This window comes from Rhinolophus ferrumequinum, chromosome 8 (genome assembly GCF_004115265.2).
Source record: "Rhinolophus ferrumequinum isolate MPI-CBG mRhiFer1 chromosome 8, mRhiFer1_v1.p, whole genome shotgun sequence".
NCBI classification, from domain to species: domain Eukaryota; kingdom Metazoa; phylum Chordata; class Mammalia; order Chiroptera; family Rhinolophidae; genus Rhinolophus; species Rhinolophus ferrumequinum.
The window spans coordinates 53241352-53263677 of record NC_046291.1 but is presented as its reverse complement, the minus strand read 5'-3'; the positions used below and the strand labels follow the sequence as shown (position 1 = coordinate 53263677).

The 22326-nt window shown below is 33.0% G+C and overlaps 2 protein-coding genes across 2 annotated transcripts in view; one reads left to right on the top strand and one right to left on the bottom strand.

Moving 5' to 3' along the window:
• TLK1 (tousled like kinase 1) overlaps window positions 1-22326 on the bottom strand; it is a 124895-nt gene that overhangs the window by 43070 nt on the left and 59499 nt on the right. Inside the window, exons 4-10 of the mRNA XM_033112316.1 lie at window positions 13453-13528; window positions 10456-10502; window positions 8241-8336; window positions 6820-6909; window positions 4909-5001; window positions 1106-1216; window positions 855-991 (exon numbers count right to left, since the gene is read on the bottom strand). Coding sequence (XP_032968207.1) covers window positions 855-991; window positions 1106-1216; window positions 4909-5001; window positions 6820-6909; window positions 8241-8336; window positions 10456-10502; window positions 13453-13528 — 650 coding nt within the window. The remainder of the gene's footprint in view (window positions 1-854; window positions 992-1105; window positions 1217-4908; window positions 5002-6819; window positions 6910-8240; window positions 8337-10455; window positions 10503-13452; window positions 13529-22326) is intronic.
• LOC117025940 (cytochrome c oxidase subunit 6B1-like) lies at window positions 5595-5852 on the top strand. The gene has a single exon (XM_033112317.1). It carries the CDS (start codon window positions 5595-5597, stop codon window positions 5850-5852), a length of 258 nt encoding a protein of 85 aa, XP_032968208.1.

Below are 22326 nucleotides of genomic sequence, written 5' to 3'. Positions count from 1 at the left end.
CCAGCACAACTGTGTGGAACAAAAGCTGAATAAATCAACAGAGATACAGAGAAGGCCATTCTGTGACAAGTCCTGGGCAGCAGTGTTTGAAACAGCAGTTTATGTGCTACTGTGGGAAACAATGCTTTGTCTCTATTTTCCATTTAACTGGATTAACTCTAGAAAAGTTAATGTAGATGCTGACACTTCTGCTTTTCAGGTTTAAAAAAATTTTTTTTCCAGCAAAAAAAGGAGCAGCACCGATCCTGGCTCCTTAACACAAACAGTCAACCTATCCTTACCTACCACCACCAGGCCTCAAGGAAATTTCAGTAACAACGATTTCTTTGTTTAAAAGTTTACCTCAGAAATGCTAAAGCCACATGTTCCATTCAAGTGATTTATAAGTTATTGTATCTCTGGCAGAAGAGAAAAAAATTCCTGTTTTTTTCCATAGGAAAAAGAGCAGGCAAGTGCTGAATATTAATACTTCAGTAAGAGCTAGGTAATAAGATAAACTAAGTAGAAAAATCCCACCATATATATCTATGTCTATATCTATATCTATCTATCTCATCCAATGAAAATTAAATTTTCAACAATTTTCCTCCTAAATCATCCATAAAGCTAGGTCAGTTTATATTTTGGAAAGTCATATTTAGAATAATACAACATAATGTATAGATGAATCTCCACTAGTCAAGAAGTCTGCTAAAGCTAAAATTATCTTTGTTTTATGTTCCTTTCAAATGTACTAAATTCTGTGATTTCAAAGAGTAATAAGGAATAGATGTAGAACATAATTTTAAATCTATAATCGTTGTAATGAAAACCCAAAGGAATACTACACTTTTTAAAAGGTAATAATGACTAACTTCACAAGATTCTGAAATGCAAAACCATCTGTCCATTGTTCAGTAAATGAAGCACCATGTCTAACTGTTGTGAAGTGCCCAAGGCGTAATCTGTCTTGCATACTCTTCTCTCGGCTTGACAGTTTTTCTTGCGTACTCTGAAAAAAGGAGGAAAAATCATCACTCGATTATAGTTATTTACATTTTAAAAGCACACAAGGTAAAGGGGGCTAGTAAAAGGGAAAGTAAAATTTATCAAACTTCTAACTTACCTTTTCAATAAGCAGTTTCTTGCTCATTGAAATGCACTTATTTAATCGTTCTTTGTATTTTTCAAGTAATTTTTGTTGTTCATCTATTTGCCGTCTGAGATCACAGTTAGCCTATAACAGTAAGTAGAAAATGCAAAAGTCGAGAATTTGTGTATATGAAACACTTAGAAATATTTTTTAACATTTTGAATAAATTACATAAAGAAAAAGGATTAATAAGATTTAGTATTTGAGTATGATACTAAAAAAATTTTTTTTAAACATCTACTTACCATGGAATAATACTGTTACCGTGTTTCCCTGTAAATAAGACCTAGCCGGACAATCAGCTCTAATGCATCTTTTGGAGCAAAAATTAATGTAAGACCCGGTCTTATATATTATATTATTATATTATATATTATATAAGACCGGGTCTTATATTATAGTAAAATAAGACCAAGTCTTATGTTAATTTTTGCTCCAAAAGACGCATTAGAGCTGATTGTCCGGCTAAGTTTTATTTTCGGGGAAATACGGTAAATGCTGCTTAAATGTGTAGTGGAAAGTACACAGAATTTGTATCTATACTCCATGGATTCAAATCCACTCTCTAAGTTATCTGAACCTTAGTTCAGCTTTCTTATTTCTAAAATAGGGCCAATGCCATCTCCCTCACTTAAAAATAACTGAAATATGGTATATAAAGTATCTAACATTTAAAAATGAATGTGAATCTTTCCCATCTTTTGTAACTAATATTCTCTATTCAACTTGAGGATGACACTGTAGATGTCTATCCAACAGCTAATCATTCCCACCATCTTTTCGGCACAATATACAACTTTGCTGACTTTGTAGGCTGCCATATGCTCAGGGAAGGGGCCTCTCTCTAAGCTCAGGAGAGGAGTCTGATTACTCGAGTATAACGAGAATAACCTGGAGGGCTTGTTGGAACAGTTAGCTGGACGTCCACCAGCAGGGTCTGAGTCAGTAGATCTGAGGTACAGTCCTAAAATGTATTTCTTGTAATTTCCCCAGTAATGCTGATGCTTCTGGTCTGGGGATCCTACTTTGAGAACCACAGGTCTAGGCCAATCATGGTCAAAGCCAAAAGACAGTGGCATATTCAAAAATGCTAGGAGAAAATAACAGCCAACCTAAAATTTATACACCTAATAAAGTTGTTCTTCAAGAAAAAGGGTGAAACAAAGACACTTTCAGAGGAATACAAATGGAATTTAGCACCGACAGATCCTCATCATTAGGTGCAATTCAAACAAAACTCGAATAGTGTGTGTGTGTGTGTGTGTGTAACTTGAAAAACTGATTCTAACATTTCTCTTTTACTGCAAAGGGCCAAATACAGCCAAAAAGAAATGGATATTTATTCAACCACATATCAAGATTTAATACAAAGCTACAGTAATTATGACCACCCAAATCTATTTTCTCCTCCTTCCTTAAAAACGAAAAACCAGTATTTCATTTTGGATTGGTAAGTGCCTAGCTTAAAGATACATTTCTTAGCTTCCTTTGTAGCGAAGGATCGTCAGTGAGATATAAGCAGAAGTTGTTCAATGGGATTCCCGAGAAGACTGCATACAGAATTGTTGTGCTTTTTTTGTTATTCCCTTCCTCTTCCTGTTTTCTGCTTAGGAATATATATATAACTTTTACTCTAATAAAAATTTTGTACCTTGATATGACCTTCAAGATGGAAACCATACACTAAGGATGACAGAGTAAGAAAACGAAAGGAGCCAAGATTCCAAATGACACTGGGGAGCCATCACACCTGGCTTCCCACTTCCGTTCTTCTCTCAAAAAATAACATTGCATTTCATTTAAAGTATTGTTGTTTATGTTCTCTGTTACGAACAGCCAAAGACAACTACTAAATTATAAAAAAAAAAAAAAATGCTGTGAAACCAGAAGATTCGAATATACAAATAGAACACAGAGCGCAGCAGAGAACACAGAAATAGATCCACACTTGTATATAGAAACTAGATGATATGATAGAATTGGCAGTAAAGAGTGGACTTTAAATTAAATGGGCTGGACAACTGGTTATCTTTATAGAAAAAAATTAAAATGAAACCCTACTTCACACCATACCCCAAAACGAAGATTACAGATAACAACTAATACTGAAAAACAAGACTATAAAACTTCTGAAAGAAAAATACAGAAGAACATCTTTATGATCTTAGAGATAAAAAGACTTCTTTTGGTATACCTTTGATAATAATTTGGTACAAATAAAACAAACTATAAAAAGATATTTAATCATATCAAAATTTTAAATGCATCTAAGCATCAAAAGATAGCGTGAAGAAATGAAAAGACAATTCACACATTGGGAAAAAAATCAATATATATTGATTATCAGAGCAAAAACCTGACATCAACTTAAAAAAGACAGCAACCCAATAAGAAAATGAGCAAAAAACACGACCAGTTATTTCACAGAAGAAACACAAATAGTTAACAAATATTTTAAAAGATGTTCAAAAAATAACTAGGGAATGCATAACTAAAGACACTTTTTGTTACATCTATCAAATGGGCCAAAAAAATATTTAAATCTGATTATAAGACTTGGCAAAGGTAATGAGCAATGAGATTATTTCCTGCCCACTGCAGGGCATGTAAACCAATGCAACTATTATGGGAAAAATTTGACGTTATAAAGTAAAGCTGAGGATGTGCATGCCCTGTACTCCTAAGCATATACCATAGAGAAACCCTTTGCCCTAGAAAACATGTACGAGAATGTTCATAGCAGAACTGTTCATATTAGCAAAGAGTAGAAGCTAAATGTCTACCAAAAGCAGAAAAGATAACTTATGGTATATCCATATAATGTCTTGCTATATAGTAGTAAAATGAACAAACATGACAATCCCACATATAATGTCTAGTGAAAACGAGCAGGGCAAAAGGGCACATCCAGTATAATTTTGCTTATATAATGTCCAAAACCAAACTCAAATATGTTAAGAATGTATACATATATGTAATAAAAAAGAAACATGAAGACGTAATAAATACAAAACTTAGAATAGTGGCCAATTAAAGGGATGGGAGAGACAGCATGTGATGGAATCAGGAAAGGCACACTGGATGCTTCAAAGGTATGAGTCACTGTGGTAGTATCATGGATGTTGGTTTTACCGAGTTTCTATACCAATAGTTCTCAATGCTGGCTTAAATTAGAATCATCTTGAAAAGCTTTTACAAGTAAAACTACCAATGCCCAAGCCCTACATCACATCAATTTAATCAGAACTTCTCAAGGTGGAGTTTGGCATCAGTACTTTTAATAATGTGCCTCCTACCCTTTCCATCATCCAGTGATTCTAATGAGCAGCAAAGGAGTGAAAACCACTGTTTTATACTTTATTCACATTACAAATATATTTTTGGATGTGTCTTTTGATAAAGTTTTCATTAAAAATCTCACAGGATTGCAGCAGTTACTTCACCTTGTATAATAATCAAATGTCAATTAGGTTTATAACAAAATCAATTAACTTTAAAACTCATGTGAAATGGATCTGTCATATAATAGTTGATCAAATAAAAATAAATTTAACTTCCCTCTATTTCTCCAACTATTACTCAGTTCACATTTTAAAGAGCTAGTAAAATAATTACTTTAAAGTTGGTATTTTCAAGCATGTACTTATACAACCAGAAAAGGCTTACTTTTCTTTCAGGTATGGAATTTTTTACAATGCTAACTAAGTACTTTTTCAACAAAATTTTACCATTGCCAAATTAGTCAACTTTTTTCCCCTCTATGACTTACTACTTACCCTGAGCAAGTCATCTATACGACCTTCCTTCTTCTCCAGGTCCTGGTTTTTATTACTTTCTAATGCTGCTAATTTCAGCATTGTGAGATCAGTCTAAATGAAAGAAAGCTATTTTATTATCATACACATACACACACACACACACACACACACACGTATATATTCATTGCATAGAAACATAAAATTAGATTTTGCTCTGATTCTAAAAAGCAAAGAAAATATTTGAGTTTGCATATATATATATGTAAAGGTTATCCCAAAAAGTCTCAGTACAGTTTTAAGTTTTAATCAGAAGTGTAAGTGCTACAAACTTACAAAGAAACATTTACATATCAATTATTTAAAATTTTAGAATATTGATATGTTTGTCATTAAAATTCAATATACCCACTGCTTTTTGCTATCAACTCTATCTGATTTTTGGACATGGCAAAAACTTTTATGAGCTATTCAGACTGCAAGCAATGTACTTATAATCCCAGCCTAAAGATTATCCAAAGAACGAAGTTTTGATGCATGTAGAATAGTTTAAACATGACCTAACAGAAAAAGTCTCATGGCAATAAATCAGGTAACTGAGGTAGCCAAGCAAAAACATATCCTCTCCCACTCCCCAGTCTGAGACAGTGTCATCCAAAAACTGTTACATGTACACTGAGCTGGGAGCTACTTCAGGAGTCAGCAATATGGCAGAAGACATCAAGACCAAAATCAAGAACAACCAGACTGCCCCTTGTGATAGCCGCTTCCCCAGCCAGAACCAGACCAGGAATTGCTGGCAGAACCTGGACTTCCATCGCTGTGAGAAGGCAATGGCCGCTAAAGGGGGTAATGTTTCCGTGTGCGAATGGTACCGGCTTGTGTACAAGTCCCTCTGCCCCATATCCTGGGTGTTGGTCTGGGATGACAGTTGGACAGAAGGCACGTTTCCTGAGAAAATCTAATCTGGCTCCATCCCGCTTCTCCTCTGTCCTCCATCCTTCTCCCAAGGAGGTAAAGGGGGATCTGGGTACATCCCACCCTGAGATCCTGAATCATGGCGTACCTAATAATACTTGTTGGGAAAAGTCTAAGACCATGTATATATAAAAGAGCTGGATGACTGGGCAAGAAGCAAGGGTGGAAATAGTGCCTGGACCAGTAAGAGGGGCTTCAGAGTAATTTTTTTGTTTAGTTTTTGTTTTTAATTTTTATTTTATCAAACTTTGACCACCTCCTCTGCGCCAAACAGAGTGAGTAATTAAACAAAATAGCCCTAAGCCCCTATATGCGCTAAAATTTATCTGTATGTTCCCTTAATTATCTGTACATTTTTAAAAACTTTTCTTATGCAATTTTTGAGCCACAGGAAAATAGTACGATAAAAACTCATATGTACCCATCAAAAAAACCACACAAAAAAACAACATGTAAAGTTAAAATGAAAAATTCAGTACTCAAAATTAATAAAATTAAATAAATGTAAAAAGGTATCTGATTAATTCAATTTTCAAATAATTTTTCTAAGTGTATACCATATGTAAATATACAAAAATATAGACACCCAAAATGAATTGCTTTAATGACCCTTATAAAAATACAACAGTTTCATGAAGACATTGATTATATGTACTTAGATGTTAAGCTAAAAAAGAATCAGTAAACAGAGCTGACATGTTACCGTTATTTTGCTTATTTAATTTGCTTAAAACATCTATATATTTAACCAGTGTGTAAAGAACTAGATGATAGTAAATTGGATGTTGCAATTTCTCACCCCCTACAAATTTTGTTGTTGTTTAGTAATTAGCTTTCTTGATGTATAATTTTACTTTATGACTATATCTAAAACAAAGAGAAGATATCTTAGTTGTTTAGTTTTTGTACAAAGTTGGTCAGAAATCATACAAAGAAATTTTAATTGCTGTTTACCTGAGAAATTTTAAAGGATAACTGCTTTGGTTGTACAATAGGGTGGTCCCCAAAAGCTAATGCAGTAGGAGAAGGGCTATTAGGTCGAACCTTTAAAAAAAAAATTACAATGTTTACATTAGCAAGAAAAAAAATAGGCTTCTGCTTAGCAACAACTATTTAACGTTTCTTAAGTTTTTATTAGAATTATAAACTGAATTAAAACATAACTGACTTTAAAACTGTTAATTACCATGTATTCAATAAGCATTCACTGAGTATCTCTCTAAATAAGGCCCAGTGAGAGACAACCATATATTCCTTGCCCTCAAGAAGCTTACATTCTAATGCCATAAAAGAAATTTTAATGCTTTCAATCTGTTAAATAAAAACAAGGCAACATATTATTTTAAAACAAATTAAAAATAGATTATTATGGTTCAAAAAGTAAAACTGAAAAGACCTTAATATAGAACTCTTACTACTGGAGATAATAATGCATGCTCATCTGTAGTATAATATCAATTTACTGATGAGTTGCATGGTTTATCTAGACATTAATTTTAAAACACATTCAATGACAGTAATAGATTACATCACTATATCCATGCTATCACTACAACTTAGTTATTGTTGCCTATTACGCTTTACTTTGTATATAGCAATATGATGCGCCCCACGGTACAAAATGAATTAAAAAACTAACTAACTATATGTCTACGGACAAGGACCAGAAAGGTACACTGCAAGCAAAAACAGGATACTTGAATAAATAAGAGATACTCTGACTTTTAAAAATATTTAATTCATCTTTAAATTACTGAAAGCCAATACTGTTTTTCTGGTTAGCCACTGAACTTTCACATAACTAAAGTAAAAAAAAAAATAAAATTCAATATGCAAAACGATGCATATAAAAGAACTAGGTCTTAAAACATTAGAGACAAACCTAAAAGTTGTAAGATAATTTTCAGGTCCAAGACCCTTCTCCTATACTGAACTAAATAATCCAAGGCTGATGGCTGCTTATCTTTTCCTTAAGGATTCCCAGACTGGAATTACGCTATCATTTTAGTGGTTAATTCATAATAAAGTAAGAAATTAGAAATCAGTAACTGAATACAGAACGATACACGAATATTCATATTAGTCCCATACGCTTCACACTATTCTTCTACAGAAACAGTACTTCTGGATATAATTCAGGAAAACTTTAACTTAAGAATCTCACGTTCAGAAATAAAGTTCTAAAAGCAACAGATCATTAAAAAGAATTCAACTTACCTCACACAATTTTTTTTAAAAATAAACACACACACATATACATACATACATATATATATCTGTGTGTGTATATATATCTTCTTAATAAAAACATAATATAAAAATTATTCAGTAAATATAACTTCCCAGACATTAAGACTATGTGTAAAGAAACTTACCGATGAGGAAGGAGTGGAATGTGAATGTGAATTCTGAGGAGAACGGATCACAGGAGGTATGCCTCTTACTGGACTTGAGCCATTTCCACCTTGGTACTGAGGGAAAAAAGAAAACATCACTATTAAAACAGGTTTCAGTAAATGTTTTTTCAGACATGGCATTAAGAATTTAGGGGCGGCCAGATGGCTCAGTTGGTTAGAGCGCGAGCTCTTAACAGGGTTTTGCCGGTTTGATTCCCACATGGGCCCCTAAATTCTTAACATGGGCCAGTGAGCTGCACCCTCCACAACTAGATTGAAGACAATGAGCTGTCATTGAACTGCCAGAGGGTCGGCTGGATGGCTCAGTTGGTTAGAGTACAAGCTCTGAATAACAAAGTTGCTGGTTCAATTCCCACATGGGATAGGTAAGCTGCGCCCCCTGCAACTAAAGACTGAAAAATGGCAACTGGACTTGGAGCTGAGCTGCATCCTCTACAAATAGATTGAAGGACAACGACTTGGAGCTGATGGGCCCTGGAGAAACACACTGTTCCCGAATATTCCCCAATGAAAAATTTTTAAAAAAAGAATTTAAATGTATCTTATTTTAAATGAAATCCAGTCGTCATTTAAATGGGCCAAGAAAAAGCAAAAGTAAGGCCAGTCACAGCTAAGTCCAAAAAGACTTAAGACAGAATACTGATCACAAGAACATGACAAGACTATGTCTTGCACAGAACCTGCTTTCTCGAACCTTCTGACTATATATAATTTGTTAATGTGGCAGACTCAAAGACAAATAAATTTCCCAAAAGCAAATGAACATCTTATTTTTCCTTCACATTTTAGCATAAATTAAAGTCTATGACTCAACAATAACTTTAAGAGTTGTAGTTATAGCATTGATACAATATTATGTAACATTATGTTTGTTGAACCAAAGAACTTTAACATGTTTACATGCAGATGTTAGTGAACCTAATCCACCATCTTAAAACAGAATCATCATTCTCAAGATCTGTTAAATATCTAAATGTTCGTAGCGCTATGTAAAGAATTCTACAGACTAAGTCCCTCCCCTTTAATAGCACAAAATCTAATAAAAATTGAGCCTTTCTTATATGCGTGACATGCATTACAGTGCATGACTTAGCTTCCTATGAAGGGAAGCCACCTAAGCTGTTCCATAGCTACCTTTCTCATTTCTCATGTTTCTGTATCAAGAACGGGAGGAGAACACAATATGCTGCTACTGGCTTCCTCTCAGGGTATTAGGTATGAACGGCAGGGACGGGGACTTCCCAGTGTGTTCATTAAACAACTTGTGCAACCTTAGGAACTTTGTCTAATTTTTTTTTTTGCACTATAGTGCCCAGCATAACGCCTGGCACGTAGTACGCATTTTCAAGAGATTTGAGATTTATTTATTTGAATTGATCCTATCTTTAGCAAAGATTCATAGTATTAACAGTGAGGGACTGACCTCCATTAAAGACCACTAGGTACCTTTTGATCAACATCAGTTTTACCTTAGATTCTATAAACCCAAAACACAATGGAAGATAGAAAACTTTTTTAAATGCAGCCCTTCCCCTAATCAGCAAATTCTATGCTCACTCTCAAGTAAATATATTTTTCAACTGAGTAGATCATGTTTGTTGGTTTAATAATCATATTAATGTTTTATAATGTGGAATTGGTAGCCAAAAGTATTTCTGTGTAGAAGCAAGGAAACATTTCAGGATTGGGTAAATTTACCATTGTTTATTCTTTTGAGGGACTCTTAGATTGACATCTCTATCATTATTTAATCTCCATCCAAAGGGCTCAAATGTTGCTGTGGTGCAGTAAAGCCTGTATTGACAGTAGAAAGAATTCTGAACTAGAGGATGTTAGACTCCAAGTTCTACTCTTTGCTCTTCCATTTAGAATTTGTCTTTAGGTAGGCTACTTTACATTTCTGGTCCTTAGTTTCCAATTCTGTAAATACCTACTTTGCTTATCTCCCAGGTTGTTACAAGCAAATATGTGAGGAAGTACTTTGAAAAGTATGGTGTGCCATACCAATATAAAAGTAAATTTTAATGTTTCTAGGAAAATAAGACATCACATAATACTGAAGCTCTGCTCTAATCAAGTACATAATCAAAAGTTGAGCTTGTGCTCCAAAGAAATTATTTCATCCCATAGCAGAATTATATTAAGAACTGGAGACATTCCTCAATGAACTTACTTCAAAATAGTCACTAATTTTGTGGCCACGTCCCCCAATACTTTTTCCTGAAATATAAAATTAAAAAATTTTATAGATTAAAGAAAACAAATTTTATAGATTTAAAATCAGTCAAGACTTTCAACATCAATTTTTTTTAAAGTCTCAATTATTAAAAAATCAAATAAATTACATTAAAGGATCTCCCATTTTAAAAAATACATTATTCATATTGCTTAATGTCTCCTATTTCATTAGAGCAAATCAATGAATAAAAAAAGAAAAGACAAGAGGAAGCAGCATAATTGATAAACCAATTCATACCTATAAATAGTAATAAAAAAACTTTGGTTAACACAAACAATAACAAACTGACATTAACATGCTTTAATATGAATGTTATTTTTTAAAAAATGTTTTTATTTTCTAAAAGTATTTCCAAATTAACAAGCTATTTTTTTAATAAACTAGATTTTAAATATTGTTCATATATGACCATATTGATAAAGTTATCCAAATCATTACAGATCACAGTTCTTCAATTTAAAAAGTTTTGCCTTAAAACGGACTCTTCACCAGTTTTTAAAATACTGAATTAAGAAGTTGCTACTAAGAAATACAGTGTTTAGGGATACTTTCTTGGATGAGAGTTATCCATCCTTCATTGGAACTCTACAGAATACACGATTTCTTCAAGTTTCAAAAGAAAAACTAACGATACAACGAGTCAAAAGTTTTGGATAATAAAAAGATATACATTTATCAGTTCAGTACTGACGTAGTCATCCATTCATTTTATTCAATAAATATTTCTTGAGTGTTACTATGTGCCAGGCATTACTGAAATGAACAAACAATATATTTAAAAGTTCAACAACCTTAAATTCCTTCTTGGAACAAGGTAGGGAGATTTTTTTAAAAACTAAGTAAGTACTCAGGACTATAAACGCTACCTAGAAATTTTAAACAATTCTGTACAGATTTATTCAGAGGTTAGAGAAGACTGTAAAGGTTTTATACCAAAGGAATTTCCCTTTTGCCTATAACAACTTTCTTGCAGATTCTGAAGAGGTGCTATTTTTAAATGAACATAGAGACATTTTTGCCTATCCAGAAGCTATTTCCCCAACTGAACCGAAATTTTGTTCTGTTAACATCCCCTCCCGTAACTTTGGGGGTAGTTGATTCCTATCCCACATCCATTACTAGTTCCCCTTCTGATAAGAAATCCAATTTTGTTCAGGTATCATCCCTTTTCCACAAAACCTGTATTTCTAAAGGGCACTTGAACCAATTTTCAATTTCAGAGATGGGCCTGATTTTTGTAAGGGCAATAATATCTTTGTTGGACATAAGTGGTTTTAGAATGGACACATGACCCAATTTTGGCCAATAGGATGACAGGAGAGGTTTGCTCTGGACTTGAAGAAGCTTACTTCAAAGAAAGAGGGGGAAAAAAACACAGAAAGCTAGTCCCTCTCTGAAAGCAAATATTAGGTTGGTGCAAAAATAATGGCGATTTTTGCAATTATTTTTAATCTTTTAAACCGCAATCACTGTTTCCCCAAAAATAAGACCTAGCCAGACAATCAGCTCTAATGTGTCTTTTGGAGCAAAAATTAATATAAGACCCGGTTTTATTTTACTATAAGACCAGGTCTTATATAATATGTTATGATATGATATATGATGTGATATGATATGATATGATATAATATAATACCCGGTCTTATTTTACTATAAGTATAATATATATATACTTATAATATAGTATAAGTATAATATAACATAATACCGGGTCTTATATCAATTTTTGCTCCAAAAGATGCATTAGAGCTGATTGTCCAACTAGGTCCTATTTTTGAGGAAACGCAGTACTTTTGCACCAACCTAGTATAAGAGAGGAAGCTGAAATGAGTAAATCCAATTAAAATCAGCCTAAAACCGTAAGAAATTCAGATAATTCTGTAGATTGGCAGACCACAAAAAAAAAAAAAAAAATTAAAGAAATAGACTGGATCAACCAACCCAGAAGTCCCACCTTATTTTGGGACCTGCTTTTAAGTGAGTTTTTAAAAGTTGAAACTATCATAACTAATGTATCTTGCATTAAGTAAAGCTCCAAGACGACTCACCAAAACTTAGGGGAAATACACTAAGACCAAAAAGGAGCTCAGAGCAGAATGAGATACAAAATACCACTCACTTAAGGAAAAGTGCTAGAATGACTTCTTCCTTCTTTCCAGAAAGACAACTGCTGCAAATACATTCCTTAATGCCATTGCCACATGTAAATACTAGTAAGTTACGGGTTCGTGGCCCTAGACCTTAAAGACTGGCCCCAAAACATGTAATACATGTATAAAATCATCATTATATATGATTTAAGGTCCCAATTTATTATATTTAATTTTGAGTGGCCAAATTAAATGACAACACTATTTTGTTGTCCATTATAAGAAGTTTTATAGTCTAATAAAAATCATTTTCTTAAATCATATGACAAAAGGTAGGTATGCAAAAAAGGATGAAAACAGGTATGAAAAGAGTAAGATGGTGCTTTAATAGAAGTCTCTCAATTATTTTTACAAAGTCTTTTTAAAAAAATAATAAAAGGAAGGAGTAAACTTGGGTACTTGCTTTAAAGTGAGATCTAAAGTTCTTAATACCGTAATGCATACAAAGAGAGAAAAATGAAAGACATAAGGTAATGCTTCCCAGGTTTGTCTCATTCTCAAATATAAATAAATAATTAAATAGATAGATAAATAAAATGTCAAAAAGCCTACCAACAGTAACCACACACTACCTGTGATAAGACAAGATTCCAATTTCATATTATTTCTTAGGCACAGCACATTCCTAAACTATTATTAAATGCAGAAATTACATAATAGCCATAGAAATCACAAAAACATGCAATTACTTATATTATAATTAAACTATTAACTGATTAAAAATCAGAATAATTAATTGTCAATGCCTATCTGGGTAGGCGGAAGATTTTGTTTCGCTTACCCTGACTACTTTCATTCTGGTTTTCTGCTTTTCTCTTTCTTCCTCTAGATGATTCCGATTGTTTCTTCTCCGGTGTCTACAGAAAGTAAAGTTAACAGAATTTTAAGTTACAGTTTTAACATACAAAATTATTATAGTCAGTATAAAATCATTTTTACTTTCAAAGTAAAATGAATACTGTTTTGTTCAATAGCGCTCATGCAATATAAATGTGTAACAACTTACATACAATTTATTTTAAAAATAAAATTTCCTGCTCTATAAATTTTAAAAGTTCTAAGTATAGACCTTGTACACATTACTTGAAATTCACACAGAATGTGATTTGCGATAAATGAAAAATCTGAGAGTAATTAGCCTTTAAAAGATGCACTTTAAATCAACTTCCTGGATAGGGCAAAACAACAAAAAAACTTATGTTTTTCCTATTAATTTTCTACTATTCGCACATATGTAGTCTATAAAAGCAAACACAGATAGGAAAAAAAAGCAGAAGACAAACCCTGATATATATAATCCCTACTAAAAGGACTACTCATCTAAATGCTTAACAATTATTATCCAATAACAATTATAATAAATTCATAGATTATGCTCTAGATTAAGTGTCACCAAACTATAGCCCACTGACCAATCTGGTTGGACATCTGTGTTCATAGAATCCATAATCTAAGTATGACCTTTACATTCTTAAATGATTGAAAATTTTAAAAATCAAAACAAAAATATTTTGAGGTATGAAAATTATAAGAAATTCAAATTTCAGTGTCCATAAATAAAGTTTTATTGGACACAGTCACACTCATTCATTTATGTATTGTCTGTGGTTGCTTTCATATTATAACAGCAGAGTTGAGTTGTTCCAACAGAGACCACATGGCCCACAAAGCCTAAAATATCTAGTCTAGCCCTTTACAGAAACAGCAGACCCCTGGCCCTACATGATGGCTTATTTTAAAATTAAAGGTTTGTTCTTTTAACTGATAGCAAGTATTTTTATCAGGCTAAAATAACAAGTAATTTTTGTAGAGTCTGACAGACTGTTATTGTGCTTAGATAAAATTAAAACCAACACAAGGCAATGGCATAGGGCCCTCAAACTCTAGAAGCTTGGCGAGTATGTCTGGTGCCAGAACAAAGAATGTTTGAATCAATGAAACCAAGACAATTTAAATAAATCTGTAAAAGCAATGAAGTTCCCAAACAAGGAAGGGACTTGATCCATATTTTTATGTCTCTGAGTAGTTTTATGATGAAATACTAGGAATGACAAAACATAACCTAACTCACATTGAGCATCTATGGTTCCTCTAAGTATGATTTTGGGGATTTTAAGTTCTCTCACCTCCATTCTGCCAACAAGGTAACAGATTCACAGAGATTAAAATCAATGCTACCAGTCTCTGAATTCTTTAAAGACAGGACTTATACCTTCTCCCCACCTCACCCTCCCGCCTCTCCATGCTTAGCACATAGTTACTACTTGATAAACACATCATTATTAAATAACTTACTCAAGGTAATCAGGAGTCAAATCCAATTCTGTATATTTCCAAGGACTAAATGCTTTTTTTCTCTGACATGCTACATGCCCTACATCAATAACTGAATGAATCAACTATACAAAAATATTTCCAAATTTTGTTAAGTTCATAAAATTCATTATGTCCAATAATTTGCCTATGTGTTTTCACATCACAAACCAGAGATCTTAAAAGAAATCCACCTTAACTGGCAATGTACCAGCAATTTAGGGTAAATAGTTCATTGGTTTAGTTTCATTGTCAAAATTACCAAATTCAAAGAAACAATAACCAATCTTCTATTTTCCTCAGAATAAAAATATCACTAAATTAAAAAAGTCTAAGTTAACATTTTTATAAAGAACGCTAAAATCTATCTTAAAACAAAAGAGGATTCCCAAATTATAATTTATTCGTATCTTTCCCAACTTAATCTATGTAAAAAAAATAAGGTCAAGAAGGTATGACTTCTCAGAAGTTTTATGCTAGATTCTATTTTAAGCACGGCAGGCTCCCATATGAACTCCATCTTAAATCTTGACTAGCTATTTTTGAATAAACAAAAACACAAAATAATGTAATTCTGAAAGTTATACTGGAAACATTTTCTACCTAGAAAACTAAGGAAGAGATAATCTTGTAAGTAGTTACAAATTATTTCTAAAGCACATTACAAGGAACACTTGATCGGTGATTGACTGACAGGCTACATTTTAAATGGAGGGGACAGTGAGGTGGTGCACCTGGGGTGAACAAAGTTAAATTTATTTACTGCAGAGCTTCACAGAGCCACTAAAATGCTAATATTCACTGGCTATCTCCAAAAACGGAGTGAGATGGAAGAATATATTAAGAAATTCTCGAACTTATTTGGAATAACACTCATTAAATACCTGACTGAATATACCCTTTGAGATATTTAAGGTTTTTTTTGTGTGTGTGTGTGTTTTTTAAAGACATAGACAGTGCTTACTTCGGAAGCACATATACTAAAATTGGAAATTCATGAAGCATTCCATATTTTTGAAGTCACAGGGATGCAATGTACAGCATAGGAAATATAATCAATAATATCATAATACCTATGCATAGTGACAGATGATTACTAGTTTACTGTAGGGATCATTTTGTAAGGTATGTAAATGTCTAATCACTATGTTGTACCTGAAACTAATATAACATTGTATGCCAATTGCAATTTAAAAATAAATAATAAAAAAAGAGATTACTTGGCAAAAAGCTTTTTTCCTAAGGCAAAATTTCCCTAAATTTAAAAATTTTCTGGAATGGAGAAGTGGCACAGTTCTTTGGGGAAAATGCCATTTTGCTTGGAAAAAAACATCAAATGCATAATGATTATAGTAAAAAAAAAAAGGCAACAGGTTTACCTTTTTTAAACCAGAGAAGAATTTGAGGAAGAAGGGAAAAAAAGTATGACTAGATTAGCCTATAAATAAAAGTCTCCATTATAAACAAACACACCATTTTGTCCCTTCTCGTGACCTTAATCGTTTTCACCTATGTCCTAGTATGACAACCTGGTGTTGACCTTTAATTTCATTCTCAACTCATAGATTACAGGATTGTTCTGTCAGCCCAAATGGACTGTAATTTCCTTAAAAAATCAAGTATCGTGGGTCTCTGAAGAAACACAGATTAGGAATCAACCTCTGGGTCCCTTATTTACTGTATGTACCTCTCAGCATTTTATTTAACCCAAGACTCAATTTTCTCATCAATTTTAAATGTGGTAATCCAGGCATAGGGGGACTGTAGGTATGAAATGAGGAGCATACAACAAACATACCCAGTACAGCATCTGGAACAGAGTATGTATGTACTCTATAAATGTCAGCAAGCACCCAATAAACTCTCTTATCTAAATGGCTATCCTATTACACTAAATATCCGGGTACCTTTATGTTTCAAAACTTCAATCATGTGTCACCTGTTAAATGATTAGAAGCGCCTACTCTAATAATTTACAAATAACGTGGAGGGCTTGTAAAATAAGCACACTTCCTCTTTGAGGTCTCATTTAACTCTATTCTCGACTACAAGCCGTAGAACCTGTCTGTAGTCTAGGCCATAAGTATTACATCAGTAACCCTCAGGCAACTGTGCAGTAAACAGTTTTTTGGTTTTGATTTAAATATCTGAGAAACACCTTTATTAAACAACAACAACAAACTATCAATGAAGCCTACTGCTGCCAATTCTCCTGACTCACTCATTTGTAAATGGACTTATTTGGGGATTTGGAACCTTGGCGATTTAGGATATGCAGAAACTCACCAAATATTTAATCTCTAAAATGAATCATCACTGAGGAAAAGTTCAGAATACTATCTGAGATTTTCAAAACTATACTCAAGAGATACCTTGGGGGAGAGAAGGTTGTGCCTCAAGTTATTAAAGGTGGGGGAGAAGGGAAAGAAGGAGCAGGTAGCTGAGTTATGGCTCTAGCCTACCAGAGACACATCCTCTCCCACCTCCACCCCCGTCCCTGCAAACACAGGATTTCCTATTATTTTCATATTGAGGTTCTATATTAGACTTACTCTGAAGAAAGTCTGATGGCTTAAAAAACGTTTGAAAATCCCCTGATCTTGACCACCGATTTCCTACAAAACCCAAACGACATCAACCAGGCAGCTTTTGTATTTGCATAAGGTGTGAAATTTGCATACACTGAGCACTTTATATAGAACACTTTATACCTTATTATTGCTCTCACTAATGATGTCACTTCTTTTTTTTCTTCTCTACATATTTTCTCAACTATTGCACTATAATTGACCACAATAGGAAGGATTAACATGGAAGGCAAAATAATATGATTTGGCTTTAAAGTAAAGATGGAAAGACTACAGAAATGATTAAAAGGCAAAGAATTCCGACATACAAGTTGAACAGTGGTTAGGAGAAAATGAAGAGAGACTGGTACTCTTTAAAATCAACTTAGCTTTATAAATGCTAATTCGTAATCATACCAAAACCTGAATGATTACTCTGGCATTTAAATGTTCCAAGATATTAGTGTGAATTTACACAGTATTTTCTAGCAGTTGAAAGTACATTCAAAAAACAAAGACAAGTCTAAAGAACTCAAGAGATAACAGTGACATAATTAAACTAATGTTCCAATTTCATTTGGCATGTAAGCCCAGTGATTATTAAACAAACTTTTCATATTTAATCATGTGCCTTGGTTTATCTTAAAATAAAAACAAATGTGTCTTTCTTCAATGCAAATAAGACCAAATATAAGAAAACAAAACAGAAACCTGAACATGGTTACAAAATGAGGGATATAAATCAATATGGATAGTTTCATGAAAATAGATAATTACCTCCACAAGCCTCCAACTAGACAGACATTTAAAACTGTTGGCATAAATTCACTATTGAAAAATTGTAACAGTATGTGAAAACATCAAGAAAAGAAAAAAGAATGGATATTAAAATTTATTCTTCACCTCTTCTTTAAGTAGAGTTCGTCAGCCCTGACTGAACAGACAACAAAAAGTCCGGTATCATGATCTCTAATAAAATCATTATACTTAGTAGACACAGATATAGTTAATTTCTTTCTGTTAAATGAGAAAATGCTTTAAAATAAACAGAAAGTTACTTTAATATTAAACAATATCCCTAACAAAATACTCAATCCTCAAACTTGTCAGACTGATTTTTTCTGATCAATTCATTTAGCTAAAGATTAGCTTCAAAAATACAACTCATTGGCTATTCCAATGATGCATATAGTTACTCAGGTATCAAATTCAAGCTCACTACATGTGAACAAATGGCATGACAAATCTTTTTGCTTGCAGCTGGAAATAACAATATTCAATTTTTATCCACATTTCTAGGCACAATTTATTGAACTAGATGAGAGACAGGAAAATGCTGGAAAAATCTTTACTTCAATGGCACGTATCAAAACAGCCTGGAATGAGAACGGAAAACCTGGAGCCGTATAAGAATAGTTAATGTAAAATAGATGTTCTATTCAAGAATATCAAATGTACTGCTTCTTCCAACCTTTTGCTATAAAAACGAGGTTAGAATTATGCACTATAAGAACACTAAAATTGTGATAATTTCCTTGCTGTTTTGTATCCAAGTTACATTTAGATAAAAACTATCATGAAATATATGTACGTCCTAATTCAAGGATGATTTTGAGCTGGGAAGACGTGAAATTCACAGAGCCTGTCTCTGCCCAAGAGTCAAAACTTTAATTTGAGAACTATTATCTGGAAATGTTTGCTTGAATCTTTAACACCTAAAAGAAGATCACGGTTATACTGCTTCAATAGTATAATAGTTATACTGATTTCAATATTTAGTGTAAAAAAGTTTGTGTATGCAACATTTTGGGATCCTATCTCTGAGTAAGAGCATTCCCTTGCTGTTCAAAGTAAATCCAATCAATGTATCGGCAAATCTGAGTGTAGCCTAATTTCTGCTATATTGCCTTTATTATTTAATAATATGTAATATCAAAGATGGTAAAGAGCCAATAAGACAAAACTGAGTAACCACCCAACTAAAATGCATGCTGTCTTAGAGGTAACTTAAAGTGTGCCAGCTCCTATTTTTAAAAGCCTGGAATATTTTTACTCCCTTCACAAATATGCACCTCCCATAACCTATCAGTACGTAAATACAATACTAAAACAATCTTATTCTCAATTTTTAAAACTACTTTACTTGCCACGCTTACAGTCTGACTTCTTAAGCTCCTATCACCTGGACACATTTTAATTTGCACTCACATATATTTCAAAGGAACATCCGAACTAAGTCTTCAATATTGATAAAATGCAGTACTGTTTGCCATTTTCTTATTATTTATGTAACATAACTATTTCTCAGCATTTTCTCTTCTCTGGCTTTCCCTTTAAGGTTTTATTTGTTAAATAGCATAAACCATAAAATTTAAAAAGTTGGACTTTCTCCTTTATTCATATAATCTGGTAAGTTGTTTTCAAATCATACAACCAGAATAAAAGAGCCACACAGAGCAAATGCTGTTGGAGGAAAAAACAAATTTTGAAGATAACTTATTCTAGAAATGTTGGCATTTTGAGAGTACTAATAATAGTACAATTTAGAACAGTGATTTTGTAACTTTTCTTCCATGATGACACTCATGATATAGTAACATGCTCCTGTACAATATCCGTATAGCCATTTCCTTGAACGTGAATCCCTAGAGGTCCTCATATAATTATTGCTTTGGGAGAGACACTTTTAAGTGTAAATGCTGTATCACAATAGGCACATTTAAACATTTAAAGATATTGTCAAATTGCACTTTCAAAGGCAATATCAATCTATACATACACTGACATTGTATAAGAATACCCACCAATCTAAGCTCTGTCTATGTGATGTGTTAAAAAAAAAGGTATTTCATTGTTGTTTTCTCTATAGCAATACTACATTTATAACCAGAAAAAGGGGATTTCTTGTTTTATTTTTTAAAAGAAATTGTTCTATCATTTATCTAATAGCACAGATTCTCAATGTTGACTATATATCAAAATCACTTTCAAAACTTTTATTTAAAGTTCATGATGAAATCCCCTTTCCAAATTCAACCATCTCTGGAAAGACATCAAAGAAATTCTTATTTTTGAAAAGTTCTTACTTTTGAAAAATGATGCTGATGTATCATAAGGATTAGCAATGGTCAATCTACATATAAGATAATAATAAGTCATGTGTTTCCTGCATATTCCACTTTAGAGAATGTCTAAATTTAGGAAGTTATTCTTTATATAATCTTCCATTAAGAATTAAAGACCAAAATTGTGACATATAGCAGACATACATCTCATTAGGACAAAATAAGTCTAATTAGTTGTCATGGTTACTCGGTTATCCTAGAAAATGAGAATCTTAAAGAAAATTCGTAAAATAATCACTATGTTCTGCTGACATAAAGATACATCGAATATTTTAAAAACTCTATCATAAGACATTGAAACCAAATCTCTCAGAAATGTCAGCTTGTGCTGAATGCCCTTAAAATTCAGTCTAAAAGCCATACTTATCAGATAAAACATTTGTGAGGTGCTATAAGTCCAGGCATAGCTTGGATTGGCAAATTTGATAATTACTATAAATCATCTTACATCTAAATATTTCCAAAAACGAATACCATTTTTTTCAAAAGACTACTAGGGTCATTTGTCTAACTAATTAAGTTATACACCGTCTTAGTTACACAGAGAGAGCATAGCATAGGAGTTAAGGAGCATCGCTTTGAAATAAAAGATACTTTGGAATTAGAATTTTGACTCTTGTTAACTTATTATCTGTGGGCAAATTAATCTTCTTGGGCTTCTGTTTCCATACTTAGAGATGTGAAACTTACATAGCTGTAATCTAGCTCCCCAGATAACGTGTTAAAACTATTTTCCCTCCTTCATTAATGGAGCGGCTGTCAAGCCGAGGAGATCTGCCCCTGCCCCCAGAGTATCTGGCAATCTCTGGAGAACACTGGTGGTTGCCACAACTGTGGGCTTCGGACATCTGATGTGTTAGACAGGGAGGCTACCACACGTCCTACATTGCTCAGGACAACCCCCCTCACCCCCAAGAATTATCTCGCCCCAAATGTCAATGCTGTTAAGGTTTAGAAACCTTGCTTTGATGAATACATCGGAATCATTTGTACTGACACAAAAACTACCAAGCTACAACTAAAGTGAAATTAAATATATTTATTCAACAAATATTTACTGACCACCTACTATGGTCAAGCAGTATACAAGCAGTATAGTTTCACTTTAAAATATGTCTTCATTCTAAAAATGACCTGGCATTTTCCTCTTCCTATCTTTTCATCAATCAGCTTAGAACTTTTCCTGCTCTAAAAACAACCAACCACCCATACTAAATGCACTTTTATAAAGGGAAACATTTAACTAAATGGCTTACTGAATTATTTCAAGATTTCATGATTTATAAGAAATTGCAAGATTATCTAGAGTATATGAGAATTTCCAAGCAGGAAGTCTGCGTACTTTTACTTTGATAAAGCTTCCCAGATGATTCTGACACACAGTCCTCCATCTTTATAAAAACAGAGGCACAGGGTCAATATCAGACCCACATTTGGTTTCCAGTTCACTTTTCCTTCCGGGAGACTAAGGACATATACGAGTATATTCAACCAGAATAGAGTCACTTTCTTTGCTGTGAACCCTATCATATGGCTTTGGAGTAAGACACACTAACTTATAGCTGAATATAGTTCCTGTAAGAGCATGTCCTTTAATGTATGGTGTTAGCATTAAATACAGCTTTCTCTTTGAAATAAAAGAAAAATTTA